The sequence below is a fragment of the Neltuma alba genome, unplaced genomic scaffold (assembly GCF_004799145.2).
Source record: "Neltuma alba isolate B1F8T4 unplaced genomic scaffold, ASM479914v2 tig00012567_pilon, whole genome shotgun sequence".
Taxonomy (NCBI): Eukaryota; Viridiplantae; Streptophyta; class Magnoliopsida; order Fabales; family Fabaceae; genus Neltuma; species Neltuma alba.
The window spans coordinates 314,156-331,577 of NW_021637022.1; the positions used below are offsets into that span (position 1 = coordinate 314,156).

Here is a 17,422-nt window from a genome sequence, read left to right on the forward strand (position 1 = left end):
TTAACACTACTAATAATAATTTTGCTTTAATTGAAACCAAAATTAAAATAAATATACTTTCAGTCCTATATATAAGTTTCAAATAACCAAATTATATTTAACAAATTAGCAGTTAAAATTAATTAAAAATAATAAATTGGTTAGAAATGTATTCTTTTTTTTTTAAATTTGCCCTTGTTATTAAGAGAGTAAATGAGAGAGATAATAAATAAAAAATTATAAAAATATATATATGGGGATAATATTAATGTGAGAGAGGGAATATTAAATACAGTCAACTAAAGAGTAAAATAGGGAAAAAAAAGATAATAAATATTCAGACAAACTAAAAAATAAAATTTATATTTTGGATCATACCATTTTCTAAAAGTGAAGCTCATATATAGAAGCAAAGAGAATATTTAACTTCATCTATCAAAAACATTTAATAAGTTGTTTTTAATGTGAATGGTTCTTCAATATTTTAAGTGTGAAAGGAAGAAAATGTGCCTAGTGTTAATTGTTTGTGGGGAGAATAAGAAGAAAAGATATCACAGAATAGCATGGCGGAAATAAATCATTATCTCAATTGGAGAGTGATGAGGTGGGATTTAGGCAAAAGCTGTTTGACCAACAAATGGATTGCTTTTGGAATGGACAGCTATTAATTATTAATACCTAAAATAGCATATTTGTGTATATACATTCCCTTCATTCTTTTAATAAGATATAACTTATTAAATCATATAAAAAAATAGTTTTTCTTTTAAAAATATATAGGGGATACTATATCAGAGAGAAATTGCCATCTAAACAGTTTACCCATTGATATCAGTAGTTAAATAGGAGTAAAATATCAAATTAAAAACAAAAAAAAAGGATATATCCCCTGGTGTTTTCTTCTTATAAAGATAAGCAAGTAATACTTAAAAATTCTCTTTTTATAAAAGGAATTGAGGAACATGATATTTATACTCACGTACGGTTTTCTTTATGTATTTCAGACGTAAATATATGATATATAAGGACCGTTTGGATTAGCGGTGAAAAAAATAACTTACTTTCAATCTAATTTTTAGAAAAATAAGATTGGGTAAGGTAAATTGTGCTTGGATTGGAGTTTAAAAAAGTTAGTTTGTAAAAGTAAAATTGATAAAAGTGAATTATGATTGGGTAAAAGTAAGTTTGTTTATAAAATTACCAAAATGGGTATAAGTTTTAATAAATAATGAAACATTATTAAAAAATAATTTTACATAATACAATGAATTTAAATTAATTTAATGTGAAGAAGTGAAATCTAATAAGTGAATTAAATTTTAAAACATTAGAGAAATAAAAAAATTATTGCAAATATAAAGCGAAACATAATTTGAATGGATAAAAAATTTTTGAACTCCAATTCATTATATTGTGACAAGATGAAATGAAATAATATATTGGGTAATATGATTTATGTTTGGATTCACTTTTATAAAAGTTAGTTTGTAAAGTAGAAAAGTTGTTTGTATTATAACTGGATAAGTAAATTTAGTTTATAGAATAACCAAAATAGGTATGACTTTTATTAAATAATAAAAATAATTAAAAATATGAATTTACAAAATATAATAATTTTAAATTATTATAATAGAGAGAAGTTCTATTTAATGAATAAAATATATTTACATTAATGTGAAATTTTTTTGACTAAATAATATTACATAATTAATTGGATTAGATACTCTACACAATTTATGTATATATAAAATGAAAAATAATATCAAAAGATTATAAAAATTTTGTTAAAAAATATTTTTAATTTAAAAGAGGATTAAAAATAAATAAGTAAAAATTAATTAGAAGCATAAGGAATATATAAAGAGAAGTATAGGATAGCATAAATATAAGGATAAAAATATCTTTTGATTTTGAGAAGTTACTTTTAGATAAGCAAGATAGCCATAAGCCATAAAAATTAGCTTATAACTTAAGCGGTGTTTTGAGATAAAATGACTTCTAGTCAAAAGTAATGCTAAAAATCATGTCTTAATCGCCATAAGTAGGCTTGAGCCTACCAAATACATTGACGGCATTTTAAGACCTATGAAGTATCGGGATACAATTAAAAATTTCATAAAAAAACTTTAATTTCTTCTTTTTTCTATTTTGGACAGAAAATCTTAATTTCTAGCCATCTCAGATAAATATCTTGATAATAAATTGTTTTTCTAACCCTGAGCTTCACTTTGAAATCTTAGTTTTTCTTCTTGTTTTTTTTTACGTGTGTGTTGTCTTAATTTTTTACCTATAAGCTTTTTTTATTATTATATTCATTTATGTTAATATTCTTTTTTTCAGACCGAAAAAGGAAAGGAAAGTATTATTTTGAGACTTCCAAAGATGAAAAAACACGTAAAAGAACGAATGCCACGTGCAATATCAAGAAATTGAGTGCATTGGTACGTCTTCACTCACAAAACAGAACAAAGGAAAATATTTTTTGGCCAAAAAAACAGAGAAAAATATTAGTATAGATTTTTCTTCCGAACTCTGCTGTGTGGCAGGGAAAATTTTCAAAAAAAAATTATAGTGAAAATTATTTATTGAAAAAAATATTTTATAAATGTAAAATAATTAAAAGCTGGATATAGGAAAGGAACTGCCAGGAAAAAAAAATTGAAAAAAAATAATGACGGCACGGGCATCTGGCAATATTTGGTTTAATAATTTCGGTTGACTTGGCCATCGGCCTAATAATAACCGTATGTGGGCTAGCATTTTATTGTGTCCAGGCCACCCCATAATTTTAAATTTTGATGCCCAATTTTGATAAATATAATGATGGGCCCACTTCCTCAGAGATTTCTGATTTACCCACAAAAAAAAAAACACTTAATTAAGAATCACATTGAGTAATGGCTGTATAAAGACCCTCATTAGTCCACTCCCAAAAATAGTGAAAAAAATTTAGTAATTTTATTTTTTGAGAATTTTTCTTCTAATAGCATTTCCTTTTTAATTTTTCTCCCATTCAAACATAAGGTTACTGTCTCATATGACATCAATACCCTCTTAACTTTATTTAGAGTCACTTGAGAGATCCAAGTTCCTCATACTAAATAAAGTTAAAAGACAAAGTAAGACCCGTGCTCGTTTGATTTTATCATACACTTTTATACCTCATGGACTAAATTTGTTTTAGATATTTATCTCGTATATTATAAAATTACTTATATATATCCTTTTATGTGAAAAAAGTGAGCCTTACTTTTGGATACACGTAACCCATAAAAATAAGCTGCTTTCTTAGTATACATCATTACATAGATCTAAAATCATCACATAAAGCGTTTTCACCCAAAAAAAAAAATCCACATAAAGCGCAAACTACGACTACTTTTATATATAAGTGGAATGTGGGATCAGATTAGGCAGCCTAACCAGATATATTTAAATCAAATATGTTGGCGTGTACATGTTTGATCATTTAAAGGTGGCCCTTTATGCATTATTCTGCCCGAGCTAGCACGTTCATAGGAATGGCAGGTTAGTTTTTTTTTTTTTCTTTTTCCTGGACCAGTCTTTTTCCTGGACCAGTCCCAAAATGTGTTTTGGGCCTTTTGAAGTTGCCTGTATTTGGATGAGAAAAGGGAATTTGAAAAAAGGGGTGAAAATAGAAGTAGAAATGAATTTTGGGGAAAAATTGTTGGCAAAACAGAAATAATATGAAAAAAAATTAGAAGGAAAGAAATTTTGAAAATAAAAAATAGCTTCCATTCCCTATATAATAAGTGCATTGGTCAAAGAAAAATATTTTCTTTCTACGTCTTTACTTATTTTCTGGAAAAAAAATAACTGTGCTGATTCGTTTAAGAAACTAATCATTAGAAAATCCCGTAACAAACAAACAACATGTAATAAGTTCTAACATAAAAAAAAATAGCAATAAATACATGTTACTTACTTATTATATGATTTCTAGTGGTTAAATTCTTAATAAGAGACTCCAAAGTAATTTTTTTCTCATCCAAACAGTGTAAATTGAAGAATCAAGACTAAGGGAAGCAAAGAAAACAAAATGAAAATTAACAAGAAAAGGGGAAATGAATCTTCTTGTTGTTGAGAGAACCATATATAGAGAAACATCCACATGGTGGAAGAAGCCAACTTCCCAACGTTCTCAGATCGTCATCAGTCCACCGCCATCCTCCACCTCAATAATTATCAAGTTGTTCTCCTTTTTTTCCTTTTATCTTTTTATTTAAACACAAAGTTTGACACCAACATTTATTTATTTAAAAAAATTCTCTTTGGCCCCCGTGATGGAGCCATTTTGAGACTGCCCTTTCTATATGCGACTGAGATTAGGAGTGGGGAAAAGTTAAAAGTCACGGAATTTAATATCGTCTATGGCAGAAAAAAATAACTATGAGATCCTCTTCTTTATATATTGATGATGCTGGCCGTTGATCTGGTGGGTTCTTTTGACCCGATGGAAAAAGACAACTGTAAACTACACTACACATTTTTAATAGGCTGCGTGTTAAACATGTCTATCCCTTTGATTTCCTCTAGATTTTTAATAGATGGACAGGAGCTCTCTGCCAGTTGCCACGAGGCACTGCCTAATTTCTTTGTTGTGTAATAACTTCAAAAAATAAAATAAAATTTTAATTTGCGTCACAGCACAAAATTTCTGTGAGTACAAATTTGCTTCCAAAATCTAAAATTGTAATATTATTATTTCTTATTGTTAAAAATATTAACATGTCACTATTTTAACAGTCAACGTTAATTTTTTTAATGACAGGAGACGATAATATCATTTAAAAGATACTCTTCCGGTCTTTAATATAAGACCTATTTAACTAATTTGATTATATTAAGAAAGTTAGGTAAGTTAGTTAATAATAAGGAATATGACATGTTTTTCCTAAAGTATCGTAATCATCTTTCTTAGTATTCTCCTTCCCTCTTCTACTTGATTATAGTTGAGAGAGTATTCATAAGAATAATTTAGGAAAAATTGATAAACATGAGAAATAGGTCTTATATTTAAGACTAAAATCAACTCAACAATTAGGTCTTGTATTAAAAATCAGAAGAGTATCTAAGAAAAGTATTTGGTGTGACTGGACTATAAGGTCCGGAATATAAAAATAAGTTACATAGGAATATATTATTTTGAAATGATTATCTGAACATAGTCATATAGATGGTAGTTTGAAAATTATTTGAGGTACCTCGGTGGTGCAATGAATTGAATTTGTTTGTAGTGAGTGGTGGTCCATTATGATGTCTCTCCCCCCCTCTCTCGTGATAAATAATATGTGGTGTATACACGCCCATGTCTGGTGAAAAAGTACTAGAGAGGACCATATATATGTATGCTCACTGTTCCTCCCGTGAAGCTCCCACAGAAGCGTACACACATCACAGCCTTCTCAGAGACACACACACACACACAAAGATGAGAGTGGGAAAGGAAGGAGAGGAGAGGGAAGGAGTAGCTGATGATGACAAAGCTTCTTTGTTATTTGAGACGAAGGAAGCCCAATGGAGAGGAGCTTATAGGCTATTTGCATGCACCATTTTTGCAGGTACATACATACATATGTTCTTTTCTTTTACATCGTACCTTCATTAAATTGACAGTATATGTGATGAAGTTATATATATATATATATATATGTTTGCGTACTGACTGGGTGAGAGTGAAGGGATATGTATGATATGGTGGTACAGGATAAGGAAGATATTGTTATCTACAGAAGGAGGAGGAGGAGGAGGATGGGTTAATATGGGGGTGATGATGTCGGAGATGTGCTTTGGAGTGTTCTGGATTTTCACCCAATCTGTTCGTTGGACCCTCGTTCACCATTCTCCCTTCAAACACATCCTCTCCCGCAGGTATCAACTTTCTTCAATCACATATACTCTTCCGATACTTAATATAAAACTCATTTACCTATATACCTAATTTGATTAGATTAAGGAAGTTAGGTAAGTTAGTTAATTATAAGAAAAATGACACGTTTTTCCTAAAATACCAATAATCAGCTTTCTTAATACCTCCTCTCCCTCTTCTACTTAATTATAATCGAGGGAGTATCCATAGGAATAATTTAGAAAAAACTGATAAATATGAGAAATGAGTCTAATATTTAAAATTACAACTAACTCAAGAATTGGGTCTTATATTAAGGACTGGAAGAGTACTATACAGTTCTTCTTCCATGCACAGTGGAATAATCCTAAAACAGGAGGACACAACAAATAAGTAGACGAGTTTAATTTATATACATATCACAGTTAATATGAAACTCCCAGGCACTTTCTAATTTTATATAGGGTTAAGGTGCGTCGAGCACCCCGAACTATTTACCCAGGTGCGTCCAGTGGCTTAAAGTAATTTTGGGTGCATCCAGTGTCCTAAACTAATTAAAATGGTGTGTCCATATCCCATGCTAACAAAAATGTTATGTTTAACTGTTATTTTCCTGACTCAACTTAAAGTTGACCCCATATATTCTATATGGTAGACACATGGGCACCCAATGTGTATTATTCTTACTCAAAAGACAATTTATTTAGAAGAAGAGGAAAGAAATAAATTTAATTTTGAGTAAGAATAATACATATCAAATGTCCATATGTCTATCATTTAGAATATTTGGGGTCAATTTTAAGCTGAATTAGGAAAGTAACAGTTAAACATAACATTTCTGTTAGTTTGGGATATGGACGCACAATTTTAATTAGTTTAGAACACTGAATGCACCCAAAATTACTTTAGACCACTGGACGCACTTGGGTAAATAGTTCAGGGTGCTAGGCGCACCTTAGCCCTTTTATATATAAATAACCGACGTATGATTTATTCTTTATATTTTATAGAGTATACATTATGTGTAGTACAGCTAGTCTGCACACGGCTCTATTCTTCAGTCACTCCTTATCTTTGGCCATGACAGCTGAGCCTTCCGCGTGAGGTCAACCTCTGTCCTGCAAGAGATATAAATAAATACAGGGTTAATATAATTTCTAGTCCCTTAAATTTGCTTTTATTTTGATTATAATTTCTCAAATTTCACATTATAGATTTTGGTTCTTCAAGAGTTAACATTATCCAGATTTTTATTGAATTATAAGAACTAATGTTTTAAATGAAAAGAAATTTGAAGGACCAAAACTTATGGTTTAAAACTTAAAGGACCAAAACCAAAATGAGGATAAATTTGAAGGATCAAAGTTTGTATTTACCCATAAATACATATATGTGTATATATATATTGATAACGTGAGGTCAAATTTATATTACAAATTCAAGTGTTTTAATAATAATAATAATAATAATAATAATAATAATATGATATTAGAACTAGATAAGTAACTAGTAAAGACTAAGAAAATTTATTAAATAAGTTATTTGTTGAAAATTTTTGCTAAAACAAAATTATATGTTAAAAGTATGTGTCGGTTTTCTCAAGATACACTGATTATTTGCATTCAAACTTTTTTGCAAAGGATTATTTACATTGGAACTATCTTGATGTAAATTCTATTAACACGTACCATCTATGTGGATAGTTGGAATAAAAACATAATTCATTTAAAGTAGATAAAGTGGGTTGAAATCCTTATACTCCTCTAGTCTTTAATATAAAACCCATTTAACTAATTTGATTAGATTAAGAAAGTTAGATAAGTTAGTTAATTATAAGAAATGTGACACGTTTTTCCTAAAATATCATAATCATCTTTCTTAATACCCCTATTCTTTTTTTACTTGATTATGGTTGAGGAAGTATCTATAGGGGTAATTTAGAGAAAATTGATAAATATGATAAATGGATCTTATATTTAGGACTAAAACCAACTCAATAATTGGATCCTATTTTAAGAACCGGAGGAGTATCTAGAATCAGGGAAAATAATATGTTTATTTTTTTAATCTCAACCTTGGCTCCGCCCAGACCAAGGCTTAAGTTCGCAATAAATTTAACTTTCTTTTTTTTTTTCCTCGTCATTGGTTTGGTGGTGGACAATTCAAATTTTGTTTGGAAGAAAATTAATTAACATTAGACGAACCAAACCTTGGGGAGATAATCGAAATCCATGAGAAATACAAATGCACACTTAATTAATGACCACAACTCAACACAATGATGAAAGCAAAAACTAAATATTCATGAGCATGCATGTGTTTTGCATTAAGCCGAAGATGAACTATATACTTTTTATTTACATAGTATTTTGTATTGAATGGGAAAAATCCACGACATACAGATACGATGAAGAGAAGCTACCAGGAGTTGACATTTTTGTGTGCACAGCAGATCCAACGTTGGAGCCACCAAGCATGGTGATGAACACAGTGTTATCAGCAATGTCATATAATTATCCTTCCAGTAAGCTTAGCATTTATGTTTCTGATGATGGAGGCTCTGAGCTCACTTTCTATGCTCTTCTGAGAGCTTCTCTTTTCTCCAAGCATTGGATTCCTTTCTGTAAAAGATTCAACATTCAAACCAGATCTCCTCAGGCTTACTTTTCCTCTCACCATTCTGGGGCCATGCATCAAAATGACCAACAATGGTCATCTATCAAGGTACGCAATTTATTAAAACTAATCTATATCAATGGTCATCCAAATAAACAAAAAATTGATGAGCATATATATATATATATGTATATATAAGCTGAATAACTCAATGATTTTCAGAAATTATACGAAGATATGAAAAGTGAGATAGAATCAGTGGTAGAAAAAGGCAAGATTCCAAATTCAATGAGGAACCAACACAGAGGACTCTCAGAATGGAATTACAACACAACAAAGCAGAACCATCAGCCTATTGTGCAGGTACAAGCATGTATATATAACTGATCTTCTTTCCCAAGAAAAACTAAGTGTTGAAACACGCATGCATTCATATATATATATATATATATATATATAAAATCTCATGCATATCAAGCTCATAAAAATTATCAACAATTTACTTTTTTGGGGCCCAGATTATAATTGATGGAAGGGATACAAATGCTATAGACGATGATGGATTTCAATTACCAACCCTAGTTTACATGGCACGAGAGAAGCGACCCAACTTCCCTCACCACTTCAAAGCAGGAGCCATGAATGCACTCGTAAGTACTCCGATCTTTTAATTCCCAACATCATATATATTTAGATGTAGTTACTGACAGAAACATGTGCATATATATGTAGATAAGAGTGTCTTTAGAGATAAGCAATGGACCTATAATTCTCAACTTGGACTGTGACATGTACCCAAACAGTGCGGACACAATACAAGAAGCATTGTGTTTCTTCATAGACGAGACGAGAGGCCACCAGATAGCTTATGTACAGTTTCCCCAAAGATTCAACAATATCACCAAGAATGACCTTTATTCTAATGCCTTTCTTGTTGGCCAGAAGGTGAACTTAAAGCACTCAGTCTCACATTTCAATTAAACAACTCCTCTTTTCAGATACGATTATCACAGTGCTAACAAGAAATGTGGAATTAAAGATAAAAGTAGCTAGACTATTTTGAACTGATTTGAAAAATGGAAGACTAAAACCTTTCGTTGTACTATTGCTTAAGATTGAGCTTGCCGGCTTTTGTGGAAATGGAGGATCTTTATATTGTGGAACAGGGTGTTTTCACAGAAGAGAGAGCCTCTCAGGAATGCACTTCAAAAATTATTACAAACCAAAATGGGACACCAAACCGAAGACAGAAGACAAAAGAACAGCCGATGAATTAATTGAAGTATCAAAAGCTCTTGTCAGCTGTACCTACGAAGATGGCACTCAGTGGGGCAAAGAGGTCTGTGTTTACATATAAAGCATAACACATGGCTCTTTAATTAATTAATAACGCTTCGAAGTATTTATGATGTTCATGTGTGTGTGTGGGGGGGGGCAACATTAGTAACAAATAATGATTGTGCAGATGGGATTGGTATATGGGATTCCTGTAGAAGACATAGTCACAGGGCTTGCGATCATATGCAGAGGGTGGAAATCTATTTACTATAACCCCCCAGAAAGAAATGCTTTCATGGGAGTAGCTCCGACAACCTTTGACATGCTTCTTGTTCAACATAAGAGGTGGGGACAAGGGTTGTCTCAGATCCTCTTCTCCAAGTATTGTCCTTTCATTCATGGCCACAACAAGTTAAGCTTCGGTTTACAAATGGCATATAGTGTCTACCTGCTATGGGTCCCATTGTCTCTTCCAACTCTCTGTTATCTTATTCTCCTTCCCATTTCCACATTTCGTGGCATTCCATTGTTCCCACAGGTAATCTCATATATATTAATCCCTCTTGTCTTATCTTTTCATACGGATCAAAGAGACGTAGTCTACTGATATAAACCTAGCTATGTGCCGGTTGCTCGATATTCTTTTCTTATATTTGATAACAAAAAAACTTTGCTAATTAATTCTCATGTTTGGTAATGGAATCTTAAATATAAGAGTTAGTTGGAGATTTAATGTAATCCTAAATATAAGATTGCAATTCACTTTATTTCTAATATTTGTTCATTTTGCCCCTAGTAAGGAGCCTCTATTAATAGGTAGTTTCAACATGCATGATTAGTAAGAGCATTATAGGAAAAGTACTATACATTTATTACAAATAATTAAATTGATTAATTTTCTCAATATTTGCAAATTAATTATCTATCTCTTATGCTAAGAAGTGAAGATAACATAAATATAAATTGTTGAAATGATTGTTGCCTCTTGGTTGCAGCTTACAAGCCCCTGGATCATTCCATTCCTATACGCATTTTTGGCAAATTACGCCTACAGCTTCTTGGAGGCTCTAAGCTGCGGCAACACAGCCAAGGCATGGTGGAACACACAACGGATGACGTTGTTCCGAAGGACCACCTCATATCTCTTTGGCTTCATCGACACCATCTCCCTGAACCTCAATCTCTCTCAAACAAAGTTTGATGTCACAGACAAGGTTTTATCACAAGACACCCTTGACTGCTATGAACGAGAGGTCTTGTATTTTGGAAGCTCATCAGTCATGTTCACCATCATGGCCACACTCGCATTGCTCAACCTCTTCGGAGCAATTTGGGGTATTAAGAGGCTTCTTGTGGATTCTTCATGGAGCCATTTAGGGTTACAGATTGTGTTGTGCTTTTTGATTATGGTTCTGAATAAACCAATTTATGAGGCTCTCTTTATACGCACTGATAGAGGAAGCTTACCATCGAAGGTATTGTTCAAGTCTATTGTTTTGGCTTCCTTAGGATGCACTCTAGCATCTTTGATATGTTGACATATCTCTGGTTTTAAATATAAGAGCTGTAAACTAGTTTTTATATTTGTAACCAAAGATAGCACGAATAAAAAGTGTTAGATAATGTATTGAAATGTTTAAATTAATCTCTGCTGGTTGAAGAATAGTTGAAGAATGGGTGATGAATGTTTAATAATTTGCCATATTGAGATTAAATTATTTTTGCTGCCACAAAAGAAATTGTTTGTTAATTCCATTGTAAGTGATTTATTTTTTTTAAAAAGTGTCCTTTTAGTGATTTTGTGATGCATCTATCTCACTCAAAATTCAATCCTTCATTCGTCCAGCTAACTCCTTCTACTATATAGACCAAACCCTTTTAGTAAATTGTTATGATTTTGGTTAAAGAAAAAAGATGTTTTGTTATATCTGAATTTTATTTTTTTGCCAATGCTTTGTTGTCTGAACTTAATTTGACATGTTGACTTTATTACTCACACCTAGATGAAATTATATAAAACTTGGCCAATTGTTGGGTCAAACAAGGCGACTGTCAATTGCTATATATTGAGCCTATTTAGCTCAGTGTTTAGAGGGTAATAAGCTACTTTTTTCTTTCAAGCACGTTTAAAAAATTTGTATTGTTTGTCGTTTGAGATGGTGATTGAGCAATTTGACTTTTGTATAAAGAGTTATAATAAGCTATAAATAAAAATTTGCTACTTATGACTTGTGGTTTTTGAAACATGGAGAGAGAGAAAATTAAGAAATTTACTACCTTCTTTGGTTCTTATTATAAGCCTCAAATAACTAATTTGTAGATAATAAAAAATTAGTTAAAATTACATGAAAGTAATAAATAAGTTAGAAATATATTTTTATTTTTAAATATGCCCTTAGAAATATACTTTTGTTTTCAAATATGCGTTTATAATAAATGATAAAAAATAAAAGAAAATATATAAGATCAACAGTTGCTTATAAATAATTTTAAAATTATTATATTATGTAAATTGATAATTTTTTATTTTTCATTAATTAATAAAAGTCTTACTTATTTGGGTAATTTTACAAATTAAAATTACTTATTCAATTATAACCCAAATAACTTACTTTCACAAACTAACTTTTATAAAATCCAATCCAAACACAATTCACATCATCTAATTCAACTTTTACCAATCTAACTTTTTCAAAAGTCATATTAACAATAAGCTACTATTTCAATCGCTAATCCAAACAGATCTCATTATCTAAATTTGATTTGATATATTGTCTCTTTTAGCCTGATAGTGTGTGGGCTTGCTTTACTTATTACACATAACTAAGAAGTAAGAATATATTACACAAAATTAAAAATGTATCCATTAAAAATTTAAAAATGAGCTCCACTTGGTTCTTAAATAAAGTTTTCAACCATTTTCTCTTATTTTATTTGGCTATTATCTCGACCAAGGTAAACAAGTGGTTGTATAATATAATATTATGTTGGCAAAAGAAAAAGATTGTATAATATTATAGTTTTGATGGTGATCATCATGAGCAACCAAGGGGGAATCCGTAAGAATATGGATTGAATCGATGCTAGTCAACTAATAATTAATAAATTAATAACAAGAAAAATAATAAACAAATAGAACAGAACCAAAATGTAGTTTGCCAAAGCTGCGCTACTGGTGGTGCTAGGTTCGATTATATATTAGTGAAGTTAATGGAGAAAATAACCAAGGGATGATGAAGGCAGAGGATAGGAATGAGGGTAGTTATGTTCCATTGTTTACGACGGAAAGACCTTGAGGAAGGGTTATTTTCTATAGGCTCTTCTATGTCTCCTTATTCGCCAGAATATTCTCTCTCACTTGTTCATCCACGGCGGTGCTCAATATGAACAAGAAGAAGAAGATGAAGGTGAGAAGAAATGTTATTGGGTTTTATGTGTTGCTTTGTTTGGTGCAGAGCTATGGTTCGGCTTCTACTGGATCCTCACCCAAGCTCTCTGCTGGAATCTTGTCTTCAGGCTTCCCTTCAACCACCGTCTCTCTCTAAGGTTCTTCCTCTCTCTATTTCTCACTGGAAAAAAAAATTGCTTCTTTTTTTTGTTGTCATTTTTCACTTAGTTGAATAGTAACTTAGGTACTAATCATATCTACGGAGAATTTAACATACAACCTTATGTTTAAATAACACTTAGAAAGATGTTCAGTGTCATCTTAATCAAACAATACCACAAATTGTTGCCACCACGGAGCCTTTTGTGTAATTTTAGAAGCCATAATTATTTTTTATTGGTGTCTTTAACTCTTTATGATTAACATGGTCCCTCCTCTAAATGTGTTTTCTGAAAGAATTTTTTGAGTCTAAAATATAAGGTTTATGTAAAACTATATAACAATTTTTTATTTTTGCCCCTCACGATTTTAATATGTGATCTTATAAATTGCACGTGAATGATAGTCAAATCTAAAAAACTAAATATTACCTCTGGTTCTAATTATAAGACCTCATTTATAAATTACAAACAAGAATTTATAATTAGGATCGGAGGTAGTATTTGTGAGCATGTATGTGTTATGCATACAACCGGAGATGAACCATTTTGTATTTTCTTTCTCCAAGAAAAGTGCGATAGCTTTTGTATTGAATGGGAGACATGTACGTGCAGACATGATGAAGAGAAGCTACCAGAAGTTGACATTTTTGTGTGCACAACAACAGATATAATGTTAGAGCTGCCAAGCATGATGACGAACACAATATTATCAGCAATGTCATATGATTATCCTTCCAATAAGCTTAGTGTTTATGTTTTTTATGATGGAGGCTTTGAGCTCACTTTTTATGCTCTTGTAAGAGCTTCTCTTTTCTCTAAGCATTGGATTCCTTTATGCAAAAGATTCAACATTCAAACCAGATCTCCAGAGGCTTACTTTTCCTCTCACCATTCTGGGGCCGTGCATTAAAATGATCAACAATGGTCAAATACCAAGGTACTTTACTAAAATTAATTTATATCAATGGTCTCCAAATATACAAAAAATTGATGAGCGCGTATATATATATATAAGCTGAATAACCCAATGATTTTCAGAAATTATACGAAGATATGAAAAGTGAGATAGAATCAGTAGTAGAAGAAGGCAAGATTCTAGATTCAATGAGGAACCAACACAGAGGATTCTCAGAATGGAATGACAACACAAGAAAGCATAACCATCAGCCTATTGTGCAGGTTCACGCATGCATATATATAACTGATCTTCTTTCCTAAGAAAAACTAAGTGTTGAAACATGCATGCATTCATATATGTGTGTGTGTATAATCTCATGCATATATACCTTATAAAAATTATTAACAATTTACTTTTTTTGGGGCCCAGATTATAATTGATGGAAGGGACATAGATGCTAAGATGATGATGGATTTCAGTTGCCAACTCTAGTTTATATGGCACGAGAGAAATGACCCAACTTCCCTCACCATTTTAAAGCAGGAGCCATGAATGCACTTGTAAGTACTTCTCTAATCATAAATGTTTAATTTCCAACATCATATATATGTGTGTGTGTTCAAATGAAGTTATTGACAGAAACCTGTACATATATATATGCAGATAAGAGTGTCGCCAGAGATAAGCAACGGACCTATAATTCTCAACTTGGATTGTGACATGTACCTAAACAGTGCAAACACAATACAAGAAGCACTATGTTTCTTCATGGACGAGAAGAGAGGCCAACAGATAGCTTATGTGCAATTTCCCCTAAGCTTTAACAATATCACCAAGAATGACCTTTATTCAAGTGTTTTTCTTGTTGCCTATAAGGTGTACTTAAACACCTGGTCTCATATTTTAATTTAAACTGCTCTTCTTTTTAGATATGATTGTAACATGAAAGACTACTTAAACCTTTCATTGTACTATTGTCTAAGATTGAGCTTGTCGGCTTTGGAGGGAATGGAGGATCTTTATATTGTGGAATTGGGTGTTTTCAAAAAAGAGAGAATCTCTCCGGAATGTACTTCAAAGATTATTACAAACCAAAATGGGACACCAAAACTAAGGGAGAAGACAAAAGAATAGCCGATGAATTAATTGAAGCATCGAAGGCTCTTGTGAGCTACACCTACGAGAAGGGCACTCAATGGGGCAAAGAGGTCAGTGTTTATATATCGAGCATAATACATGACTCTAATTAATTTAGAACACTTGGAAGTACTTATGATGTTCATATATATATATAGATATATTTGTGGTGCATACGTAACAAATAATGATTGTGCAGATGGGTTTATTGTATGGGATTCCTGTAGAAGACATAGTCATAGGGCTTATGATCACATGCAGAGTGTGGAAATCAATTTACTATAACCCACAAGAAAAAAGGGCCTTCATGGGAGTAGCTCCGACAACCTTTGGTGTGCTTCTTGTTTAGCAGAAAAGGCGGGGACAAGAGTTGTCTCTTCCAACCCTTTGCTATCTTATTTTCCTTCCCATTTCCACATTTCGTGGTGTTCCATTGTTCCCGGAGGTAGCCTCGTATATATTAATCCCCCTTGTCTTATCTTTTCATATGGACCAAAGAGACATAGTCTACTGATATAAACTTTGCTATTTGATAACGGAAAAACTTAGCTAATTAATTCTTATATTTGGTTGTAGAGGTGATATCTATTATAAATATAAGTTCTTGAAATAATTATTGCCTCTTGGTGGTAGCTTACAAGCCCCTGGATCGTTCTATTCCTATATGTATTTCTAGCAAACTACGCCTACAACTTCCTGGAGGCTCTGAGCTGTGGCAACACAGGCAAGGCATGGTGGAATGCACAACATATGATGCTCTTCCAAATGAGCATCTCATATCTCTTTGGCTTCATTGATGCTATCTCCATGAAGCTCAATCTCTCTCAGACAAAGTTCGATGTCACGTACAAGGCTTTGTCCCAAGACAACCTCAACTGCTACGAACGAGAAGTCTTGTATTTTGGAAGCTTGTCGGTCATGTTCACCATCATGGCCACACTCGCATTGCTCAACCTATTTGGAGCAGTCTAGGGTATCGAGGCTTCTTGTGGATTATTCATGGAGCTATTTAGGGTTACAGACTATGTTGTGCATTTTGATTATGGTCTTGAATAAACCAATTTATGAGGCTCTCTTTATACGTACTGGTAGAGGAAGCTTACCATCGGAGGCGTTGTTCAAGTTTGTTGCTTTGGCTTCCTTGGGATGCCTCCTAGCATCCCTGATATGTTGACAAAATATGTATGGAAAAAGTTAGATACGATCTTGGGTCTTTAATATAAGATCTTGTTTGACTTTTATTTTGGTCCTAAATATAATACTTCAATCCACTTTGTCTCTCATATTTATGTATTTTTTTTCTAAGGTAGTCATTCTAATAATAGTAGTTTTAACCAATACATTTGATTAGCAAGAATATTCTAGAAAAGACAACACGTATTTATTACAAATAACTAATTTAACTTATTTCCTTAATCTAGGACTAGAGGTAGTACTATGTTGAAATGTTTAAGTTAGTCTCTGATAGTTAATTTATAGTTGAAGAATGCGCGATGAATTTCTAATAATTAGCCATATTTAGATTAGATTATGTTTGTTGTCACCAAGGCAATTGCTTGTTAACTCTGTCATAAGAGATTTTTTTTTGAAAAAAAAGGAGCATATTTGAATCTTCATTCCTCTCATTGCTGAGAAACTAACCAATACCGGCTCCTGTTGGCAAAATGTTACAATTTTAGTGAAAAAGGTGTTTTGTTATATCTGAACTTGGTTTGGTAGGTTGGTATAACATAAACCTAGATTAAATTATAAAAGAATTGGCTAATTGTTGGGTTAGGCAAGCCCATTTTCAATTGCTCATGTTTGGGTCCTTTTTATTTTTTTAACTTGATAGTGCGGGCTTGCATTACTCATTCACTTGGGCCACAATGGCCACTTTGTGACAAACAACAAGGAATTATAATCAGATCCTAATTAATGAATTTAATCCCCCAAGAATTTGTTCATAACTGAAGAATGCGCAATAACAAGTTTTAGTACAGTAAATAATACTCCTCCAGTTCTTAATATAGGACTTAATTATTGAGTTAATTTTGGTCCTAAATATAAGAACTATTTATCATATTTATCAAATTTTCTTAAATTACTCTGGTGGA

At 31.9% G+C, this 17,422-nt stretch overlaps 2 protein-coding genes and 1 long non-coding RNA gene across 7 annotated transcripts in view; all 3 read left to right on the plus strand.

Annotated features, from left to right (window-relative positions):
- The window catches only part of LOC114728777 (cellulose synthase-like protein E6), a 20,981-nt gene extending 9,504 nt beyond the window's left edge, over positions 1-11,477 (plus strand). Inside the window, exons 2-10 of one of the 2 annotated variants that reach the window (XM_028915722.1) lie at positions 5,439-5,561; positions 5,707-5,871; positions 8,251-8,572; positions 8,687-8,833; positions 8,983-9,114; positions 9,197-9,409; positions 9,579-9,803; positions 9,930-10,280; positions 10,738-11,477. In XM_028915722.1, the coding sequence (XP_028771555.1) occupies positions 5,545-5,561; positions 5,707-5,871; positions 8,251-8,572; positions 8,687-8,833; positions 8,983-9,114; positions 9,197-9,409; positions 9,579-9,803; positions 9,930-10,280; positions 10,738-11,280 (2,115 nt within the window). In that variant the 5' untranslated portion in view covers positions 5,439-5,544 and the 3' untranslated portion in view covers positions 11,281-11,477. Of the gene's footprint in view, positions 1-5,438; positions 5,562-5,681; positions 5,872-8,250; positions 8,573-8,686; positions 8,834-8,982; positions 9,115-9,196; positions 9,410-9,578; positions 9,804-9,929; positions 10,281-10,737 lie in introns of both variants that reach the window. The other variant, XM_028915723.1, reaches the window with a different exon arrangement.
- Positions 1-16,004, plus strand: part of LOC114728779 (cellulose synthase-like protein E1) — a 22,540-nt gene extending 6,536 nt beyond the window's left edge. For 2 of the 4 annotated variants that reach the window (XM_028915728.1, XM_028915725.1), the window contains 4 exons: positions 14,853-15,065; positions 15,173-15,397; positions 15,526-15,771; positions 15,960-16,004. In XM_028915728.1, coding sequence (XP_028771561.1) covers positions 14,853-15,065; positions 15,173-15,397; positions 15,526-15,675 — 588 coding nt within the window. In that variant the 3' untranslated portion in view covers positions 15,676-15,771; positions 15,960-16,004. Of the gene's footprint in view, positions 1-14,852; positions 15,066-15,172; positions 15,398-15,525; positions 15,795-15,902 lie in introns of those variants that run through there. The other 2 variants (XM_028915726.1, XM_028915727.1) reach the window with 2 other exon arrangements.
- On the plus strand, positions 13,908-14,829 carry LOC114728780 (uncharacterized). Its single transcript, XR_003738688.1, has 3 exons — positions 13,908-14,228; positions 14,330-14,470; positions 14,619-14,829. It is a non-coding gene; the product is annotated as an uncharacterized LOC114728780 (long non-coding RNA).
- Positions 16,005-17,422: the final 1,418 nt, after the last annotated feature.